We start from the raw sequence: 8,935 nt of genomic DNA, 5'->3' as shown, positions 1-8,935 counted from the left end.
CGCCTCACCTGGGTTTCCGCCAAAGCTACGTCAGAAAGCCAGGTGCGCAGTAAGCTAGGTAAGCTAGGATAGTCGCCCCTAACGGGGCGTCAGCTCCATGACAGGGACTTCACGCCCACTCCTGAAAACTGAAGTGTGTCCCCGAGAGGGAAAGGCTGCGCACTGCTAGGGTTTAAGTCACACACAGCTCTCCATCCCTGGGGGTGACTGTCAACTGCCCTGTGCCTCAGTGTCCTCGGCTGTAGGGTGCGAGTGGCGGGGATGGCTGCTCGCCTCCCAGGGCCGCTGTGGGGGCGGGACATGCAGCACCTAGCACGGCGCTCTGCTCAGCGCTCGCAAGGAGGGGCTGCGATGAACACCCACACAGGGAGGCCCAGGCTGACCGGTGCTCAGGACGCCTTGGTCTCCGCGTGTGCTCCCGCCCGCGGTGCTCCGGCCTCCAGGGGGACCGGCCTCCAGGGGGACCGCCTTCCCCTTTGAGCTCTGGCCCTGGCCTGCTGTCACCCCCAGGCTTCAGCACCCCCCCCCCTGCCCCCCAGCTGCCCCACAGCACACCACGGTCATCTGCTGAGTGCCCTCCTCCCTCCAGCAGCTGACCTGTGTCTGGAGTGGCTCCCAGTCCCTGGCAGGCCTCAGAGTCTCCCCTCAGGGACCTCCTCTGCAGGGACAGCCCTGTAGGATCCCAAGGCTTCCCCGAAGCCAGCGTGTACCCAGGCCAGTGGCCTGCTTGCGCCTTCCTTGGCACACGCCTCAAGGCTCTGTCCTGGCCCCTTCTCACCCACCAGCCTGGCGAAACTGATTCTCCCCAGACTCGCTCCAAAATCAGCAAAGCAATTTAGGAGTTTTATTACTTGTGGACAAAAAAGGGGGTTCTGTGGGAAGTACCCTCACAGTGTGATCTGATCATTAATTCTAACTGGGCCCTTCCTGGTGGGTCATCTTGTCCCAGGCCTATAACTTCTCTAGTAAGAGGTTTATCTAGGTTGACACACCTTTGAAATGCGCCCTTCCAGACTGATCCTTTTTAATACCTGTCCACCCTTTCAGACCCTCCTCCTACAGGGGGCCACCCTCAAGAGAGCACAGAGTCTGAACTATCCTGTAATCCCATCCCCGCCTGGTCTCCCCACCTTTGTGGAATCTTTCGTATGTTCCACCCTTAATCGCCGATGCTTAAAAGAAACTGCAAGTTGGAGCTCTTGCTCCCCAGCAGCTGTCCTCAGCTTTGGCTCAAACGAACTCACTCAAATTCTCCAGGCCCGGCTGGCTGCCTTGGCCGGTTAGAGTGCCATCCCAACCCACCAAGGTTGTGGGTTGGAGCACCGGTCCAGGCGCATACAAGAAGCAACAGATGAATGCATCAAAAAGTGGAACAACAAAACAATGCCTCACTCATTCTGTCTCTCAAAACCAATAAACAAAATGTTTAAAAATTCTCTACAGGTTTTGTCTTCCCTACAGATGGAAGGAGAGATGGACGGTTGGGTGGGTGCATGGATATGCGTGGGGCCGTTCAGGACAAGTCCCCCAAGATGTGCCTCTGATATGCAGATTGTTTTGAGCTTAAGTCAACTGTAACTGCACAGAAAACTATTTTCTTTAATCTGGCCTTCACACAAGAAGATTTTATTTATTTTCAGAGAGAGGGGAAGGGAGGGAGAAAGAGAAGGAGAAATACGTATGTGTAAGAGAAACATCGGTGGCCACTTGTACGACCCCAGCTGGGGACCAGCTGGAAACGCAGGCAGGTGCTCTGGCTGGAATCTCCGCTAAGCCACACCGGCCAGGGCTCCCCTGGCCTTGTGAGCTCTTTCCTTTGACTCAAGCCAGCCTCGCCCCAGCGCCCCGACCCCTTGCTTAGTCATTAAGGCCTCAGGACAGCCACGTTCTGGTCAGTGTCCAGTAGCCTGAGAAACAAGGTTCTGTCTATTGACTATTGAGACAGACTTTTCATTCAAACTAAACCTACCATATTGGCCTCAAGATATGTGTTTTATCTCTGGACCCAGGAAAGCAGAACAATCCCACAAAACAAATCTTTGCAAAGTTGCACAGAACCACTCTGTGGCTGATACCAGGACGCAATGCAATGACCAAATGCACCAACCAATCAGCAGAGACCACGACTGTAGACGGGCTCCAGTAGTCATGGTGATTAATGATTTTTTCCCTGTGATTCGTTCCCTCCCCGGAAGCCACAGGGACACCGATCTTTGACCACAGAGCCACCTGGGACCTCAGGCACAGCACCGCCCCCTTAAGAAACCCTCGCTTTCTTGGCCACAAACCCCTGTTTGCCACAAACCCCTGTTCTTGTCTTATTGGGCTTTGGCGCCCACAGGCAAACAGACCCCTTCAATCTAGTAACTCAACTTGAGCTGCAGGCTCAAGAGAAACTTCTACCCCTCCCTTGACACCTAGAACTTGAATTAGGAGTCTTTCCCATAACAAGACGTTATCAGAGAAAACCTCTTTGGATGGACCCACGGCGCAGGGCAAACCGCTAATTATAAGCGTGCACGTCCCCTGCAGTGACGTTCTGAAGCCCGGCTCAGGCGTCACACAGCCACGCTCCCTTTCTGCCTTTGAACCTCTCACGCCCGCGGGGTCTCTGGCTCTCACCCGTGCAGGATTCCCGTGCACAGGCCCGCCTCAGGTCTAGCTCTTTGTGTGGGTCTTCATCCCCTTCCGGAGGCCCCTGTGCCGCGTGAAACTAACTCAGGTGAAATAAGTGCGCGTGCTGTTCTGCTGATCTGTCAGTCTGCTTTTCGGACCCACCCGGGGATGCTCCGGGGTTGAGGACAACGTTTTCCTCCCTGACGTTTCGCAGACCTGGCCAGGGACAGTCCCGTCCTCCGTGTTCCCTGACATTCCGCGACGAAAAGGGCGCCCCGAGCCCGTCCCCACCCTGCTGGGGTCCGGGGCCCCGCCCTCACCCGTGCTGGTGTAGTGGATCTTCCAGCCTGTGTGGTCCCCCGACTGGTCGGTAGTAAAGGTTATGGTCACGGAGTTGCTCTTGGTTTCAATCCTTTGGGGCAATACATTCCCACAAAATGGGCCATATTCCTTTTTGTCTGTTTGGATCTGCAAGAAGACAGGCCCCTGTCACTTCAGGGCCTTCGGGAGCCAGGATGAGGCGGGGGCCCCGGAGCCAGACCTTGAGGGAGTCGTAGGGGCATCGGCCTTCGGGGTGCGTCTCCACGTCGAAGGACTCCACGAAGTCCAGGACGATGCTGAAGCCCTCCTCCAGGCGGATGCTGTAGGTGCAGCTGGAGAGCGTGGGGTACGGCTGTGGGTACTCGGGGCTGCTGATCGCCCCTGACCGTTCGGTGAAGACCTGGCCCGAGCACAGGGCTGGGGAGGGGAGAGGACAGGGCGCGTGAGCCCGGCGAGGCCGCGTGGCTCTGCCTGCCTGTCCACACTCACTGCAGCGGGTGAGGCCCTGCGCGTGGCCAGCTCCAGAGGTACCTCCAGCAGCCAGGGACCCAGCCCCGTCGCTGAAGGGACAGTCTAGGGAGAGAGTTGCTCCAGCTCCCAGGCTTCAGCTAAAAAGTAAAAAGGCAACATATGGATGTACATCTCCCAGGGGCCTCCACGCACGACCCTAGGGTGAGGGTCCTGGGCTAGAGTCCCCATGGGGGGTGCGTGTGCTCAGGCGCAGGTGCTGCTGAGGGGCTGCAGGCACTAAGAGAAGGGATGGGGGGTCTCCTCATCTCTCAGGAATTTGAGGGGGCAGGTGAGTGTCCCTGGGCTGAGGGGCCCTGACCACCCCCCGACCCCAGCACTCCCAAGTTCATCCACCGGGGGGCTCCCACCCAGGCCCAGCCACCCCCTGTGTCTCCACCTGGACTGGTCAGGAGGTCAGAAGGGCCTCCCTTTGCCCACCTTCCCCGAGTCTGGGCTCTGCCCTGGGGAGCAGTTGAGAGAAGTTCAAATCCACACTGATCATGAACTAGTCAGGCGCCCTCTTCCCTCACTGGAGCAGCTGATTCTGTCCTCCCAGAGCGCCACCATCTTCCGCGGGAGGGGTCTGCCCCAACCGCTGCCCCCCAGGCCACAGCGGGGGTGTGGGCATTGGAGCCGGGAGGCTTCCAGGAAGTGAGGGGACCCAGCCCCGCCTGTCTCCCTGTGGCTGCCCCCCGTGGGCACAGGGAACTGAGGGACTTGCCCCTGGACGTGGCGACCAGGCTGCCCGCCAATGACTACTTCCTTGGGCCCCTCTTCTCTGGGTCAGGCTCCCCCAGCCCAGCACACATGGGGCCTGAGCTGCCGTGTGAACAGGAGGTGGTCCGAGGATGCTCAGAGCTCTGCCCCGGGGCCTGGCGGGGAGAGAGAGCTCGGCTCCCCTGTTCTGGCCTCTTCAAAATGGAGGTGCGGGGGCGTGGGGGAGCCCTTCTGGCAAAGGAGCTGTGGCCTTGTGGAGGGGGCATCCACCAACTAGGCTTATCCAGACTATGATGAGGGGAGGGACGGGGGGCCGGGGCGCCAGGGTGCACACCCGCCCCCACCACCCCACCCCAGAGATGCGCAGCAGCAGGTGGAGGTGGAGCCAGGTTTATTGTCAGTTCTGTGGGTGGCTGAGGGGTGCAGGCAGCCGCGGTCTCGCCCGGCCCAGAGCTGCAGCCAGCGGGGCTCGCTGCAGACCGGAGCCCGGGGGCCTAGGGGCTCTGCTCTGGAAAAGAGAACAGAGACAGGGAGGGAGACCAAGTGGGGGAGGCAGGGTCAGTGCCGGTGGGGGCCCCCACTCCCCAGCGCCCCGGGTGTCTGGCGGGGCACGGAGAGGCACCCTCGGGCAGTGGGGACCAGGACCTGGTGGCTTTGAGCGGGGCCTGCCCCCAGTCCTGAAGCTTTGTAGGGGGCAGCCGGGCCCGGACCCCCACGGCTCCACGCTGACAGCCTCCCAACGGAGGGTGCTGTATGGGGTCCCGGAGCCCAGCTGGGCCAGGTGCACAGTGGGGGCCTAACGCACGCCGATCAGTGAATGAGCTGGAGTGGAGTCGGGGAGAGCCCAGAATGGCAGGGAAGAGGGATTAGAAAGTGTGGGGGGACAGACGGACGGACGGAGGGGACAGAGGAGCAGAAAAGGGGCCGCAGCCTCCAGCCCCGGGGGCGGAACAGCCATGGCCTTGGGGAGGGGGGAGGGCTGGGCCAGGCCCAGGGCGCCCCTCCCGGCCACAGCTCACCTGAGCAGGTGCGCTTGTTCCGGTGGAGGACGTAGCCCGCCCGGCAGGAGCAGTAGAAGCCGCCCAGGTGGTTGTGGCAATGGTGCTCGCAGGGCGGCGCCTCCCCGGGGGCCACCTGGCACTCGTCGATGTCTGGGGGCGGGGTGGGCAGGCAGTCAGCAGGAGACGGGTGGCACCGGAGCCTGGGCTCAGGGCATGTCCAGCCTCATGGCTGACATGAGAGGAGCCCCCTCATGTCGGAAGGTGGCTGGCACCCAGCCAAGTGCCAGAGGCCAAGGGCCCCTGCCACCTCCCCACGACACTTGGAAGGAGAAGGAAATAACACCTTTTTAAAACCGAGGACAGGATACCTGTCCTGCTCAAGGTCCCCAGCTACTGAGGGGAGCAACCAGCAAAGGAACCCAGGGGACAGGGAGCGGGTCTCCCACACGGGTCTGCCTAGCTAGCCCTTATAGCAGCCTTGCGACCAGCACAGAGGGGTCGAGCCGCTCACCCAAAGGCACACAGCTGGTCCCTGCAGGGGCTGGAATCTGAAACCAAGGGTCAGACTCAAAGCCCGTGTGCAGACACCAGGTGCTGGGTTGCGTATTCTCAGTGCAGGCTGGCGGAGCTCCGCCTTCCCCTCTGCAACTGGGCGCACTTGCCCTCATGGCTCAGGAGGATGTCCCTGTCTCTTTTGGCCCTGGCCCAGGCTGGGGTTCAGTCCTGAGCAGAGGTCTGGCTCTTCTGGACATTTTATGGATATTTGCTTTGCAGATGTTGTCAGAGGAAGGAGGAAGGAGGGCGGCTGTTCTGCTGGTTTGGCTGCAATCCTGCCTCAGGGAGGCGGAAGGCTGAAGGGGGGCTGGCCCGGCCCCGTGGGTCGCCCCAGCCCCCCAGGCCTCCTCTCTGCTCACCCTCGGCTGCGTAGAAGGCCTCAAAGCCCCGGAACTGCTTCTCGTTAGAGTAGTCAGAGCGGAAGGTGACGTTCAGGCTGGGGCCCAGCGAGTAGAAGGTGTCGTTGCCCGGGGCCCGCTCCGTGTCGGTGCTCTCCCAGCCGCACAGCGTGGCCAGCACCTTGGTCCCCGAGCTCAGCTGTAGGGCCGGGGGTCACTGCGAGGGACAGCGAGGCCCAAGGCCTGCCCACCCTCTGAGGCCAGACCCCACTTCCAGGTGCCCCTGGCCAGTTCTTGGCCCTCCCCTCCCCCCAGGCCTGGCGGCACCTTCACAAAGTCGTACTCGCAGAGGTAGGACAGCTCCAGGTGGAAGTGGGTGAAGTAGAGACGCAGGCGGTAGCCCGGGGGTGCCGTCAGGGCCCAGTGCAGCTCCTGGTCGTTGGCATACTTCTCCGGGAAGCCGGGCGACGCTAGGCGCCCAAACACGGGCCTGGGCCACTGCGGGCCCTTGGGCGCGGCTGCCGAGCCCCACAGCAGGCCCAGGAAGATCAGCAGCCTGAGGGCGGGATCACAGCGGGTGGGTGAGGGCCTGGAACCCTGCTGGGCCCCCCAGCCCTGCCAAGGCGGCTGCGGGGGGCGCCTACCCACCTCATGGTGCGCCCGTCCAGCGGACCAGGTTTGGTCTGCATTCGCGCGGCCTCACCTTCGATCTGTTTGTCCAACGCCTGGCCCTGCCCCAGCCGCCCTGACCCTGGAATTCTGGGAATCGACCCCATGACTCCTGTCTGCCCAGACTGCGAGTCAGGAGGACAGGACGCTCCAGGAGCCAGGAGCTTGACCTGGGGGGCAGCCAGCCCTGGGAGCAAATCCCGGCTCTGCCCTGGCCCTGGCCCTTGACATCTGTGTGTTACCCTCGGTGTGCGACTTCGGCGGTTGCCCAGCTCTCCCGTGACCCATGATCTCCCCAGTGAGGCCCCAGGTGGAGAGGGAGGACGCATCCCCTTTTGCTCCCTCCTGGAAACTTGCCGTAAACATCTGAGTCCAGCCCTGGCCGGTCAGGGCGACTGGCTAGAGCATCGTCCCAGTGCACCAAGGTTGCAGGGTTCCATTCCCGGTCAGGGCACATACAAGAATCAACCAAGGAATGTCTAAATAAATGGAACAACAAATCAGTGTTTCTTTCTCGCTCCTTCCCCCACCTCTAAAAATAAAAAAAATAAATAAAAACAAACAAAAAAATACTTGGGTCCCCAAGGATGGCACATATGGGAGAGGAGGCAGCATCCATTCTGGAAGCTGAACAAACAGGTGGACAGGTAAAAGTGACCCCACGTTAGCGGTGAGATCAGGATTCAGCTCAGGAATTGGTGGCGCTGAGTCCTTCTGGAAGCGTTCAGAAGCCAGCCAATTCCTTTTTCCTACCCCCTGACTCCAGCGGAAACTTGTAGACTGATTTTTTTTCTTTTTGCAGGACAAAATAATCAAATTAAATACACACACGTGTGTGGGAACCCATGCGAGCAGGCAGAGACGCCATGTGCAGGAGAGTTCCCTGGAGACAGACTCTTAAAGGGCATGCATGGAGGGCCCCGGGCACAGCTGACTGGGAGAGGAGACAGACTAGCAGCAGCGTTGGGCAAATAGACTGGATACTAAGAGCCCAGGCTTCCTTCTAACTTAACGTCTGGAGCCTGGCAGCTGTCCAGGCTCCCCCCTGTTTCTGGGAAGTGGGACCAGCCCAAGAGGAAAGACCTGAAGATACTGACTTTGAAGGTTCTACAAGCAAAGGACTCAGCCGCCATCGCTCTCTGTACAGCTCAGTAGACAAGCCCCAGGAGGGTGCTTAGAGCTTTTTACTTTCCACTCTAATAGGACCGAACAGCAACTGGGGTCTTGCTGCGCCCCTGCCACCCTCGAGGCAAATTCCAGAGGCAAAAGTTTGGTGATTAAAAAAAAAGTCTTGGTTTGAGAGCTTCACAGTTTGGGACTAACGGTTTACCACGTGGAGCAGAAGCCGCCCAGGCGGTTGTGGCAACGGTGTTAGCAGGGCAGGCACCCCTAGCAAATAGGGCTAAACGCTAACACCTGAATTCTCCTACCATTCGCCTTGTTAGTTTTCGTTGCTTTATTTTTTTCTTTTCCTTTGAGGGACAGAAACATCGATGTGTGAGAGAAACATAGAGGTGCGAGAGAAGCATCAATTGGTTGCCTCTCAAACGACCTCAACTGGGGTTCCTGGCCAGCAACCCAAGCATGTGCCCTGACCGGGAATTGAACCAGCGACCTTTTGTCTTGGAGGCTAGTACTCAAACCACTGAGCCACACCAGCCAGGGCTTATTTTACTTCTATGGGGTTAATTTACAAACTAAAACAACATATGATACAAAAGCTATGCAATTTTGGAGAACTTTACAACACCCCTCCGGGACACCCAAAGAAGAACAGCCCTGCCACCCTCTGCCAGGCCAGCCTGACCCTAGGCTGCGCCGGAGTTCCTTCCCACCCCGAATACTGTCCATTTGGAAACAAGGCAGCCTCGAGGAAGAGAGCCAGAGAGACCCCGAGAGCCCATGGCCCAGAGGGCCAGCCCTCTTTTATTTCCAGGTGGTCTTCAGCTTCTCAGCCAACCCTATCCTAGGCTTTTCCAGTGCCTCAGTAAGCTCCTCCTACGGCCCCTCCCTACCTCTCCCCAGTGATCTGATCAGATCTCTCTATCACTGGCACCTGAGCAGGACATTCAGGGATTACCGAGGAAAACCTCAAACCTGAGAAAGATTAAATTAAAAAAAAAATCAACCAATCGATGGAAGGATACACAATAAACAAGGCAGGGAGAAGAAAATGACCTAAATGACCCAAACCCAAACAAAATAATC

The 8,935-nt window shown here is 59.2% G+C and overlaps 1 protein-coding gene across 1 annotated transcript; it reads right to left on the bottom strand.

Annotated features, from left to right (window-relative positions):
- Positions 1-4,540: 4,540 nt before the first annotated feature.
- MASP2 (MBL associated serine protease 2) lies at positions 4,541-6,760 on the bottom strand. The gene is made up of 5 exons (XM_054579757.1): positions 6,707-6,760; positions 6,386-6,614; positions 6,080-6,257; positions 5,184-5,315; positions 4,541-4,672 (listed from the first exon to the last, which is right to left on the bottom strand). Exons 1-5 carry the CDS (start codon positions 6,745-6,747, stop codon positions 4,659-4,661), a joined length of 594 nt encoding a protein of 197 aa, XP_054435732.1. The 5' UTR covers positions 6,748-6,760; the 3' UTR covers positions 4,541-4,658.
- Between the last annotated feature and the right edge of the window lie 2,175 nt (positions 6,761-8,935).

The sequence above is a fragment of the Pteronotus mesoamericanus genome, unplaced genomic scaffold, assembly GCF_021234165.1.
Source record: "Pteronotus mesoamericanus isolate MK-2021 breed Mesoamerican mustached bat unplaced genomic scaffold, CSHL_Meso_final contig_557, whole genome shotgun sequence".
Classification (NCBI taxonomy): Eukaryota; Metazoa; Chordata; class Mammalia; order Chiroptera; family Mormoopidae; genus Pteronotus; species Pteronotus mesoamericanus.
The sequence above is the reverse complement of the archived record's forward strand: the minus strand, read 5'-3'. Positions and strand labels throughout refer to the sequence as shown.

Bases quoted from the DNA above. Each gene is read 5' to 3' on its own strand.
- MASP2 (XM_054579757.1), bottom strand. From the start codon at position 6,747: ATGCAGACCAAACCTGGTCCGCTGGACGGGCGCACCATGAG. The intron at 6,615-6,706 runs GTGGGTAGGCGC...TCCCGCCCTCAG, and splicing joins CTGGACGGGCGCACCATGAG to GCTGCTGATCTTCCTGGGCC. The intron at 6,258-6,385 runs GTGCCGCCAGGC...CCGGCCCTACAG, and splicing joins GCGAGTACGACTTTGTGAAG to CTGAGCTCGGGGACCAAGGT.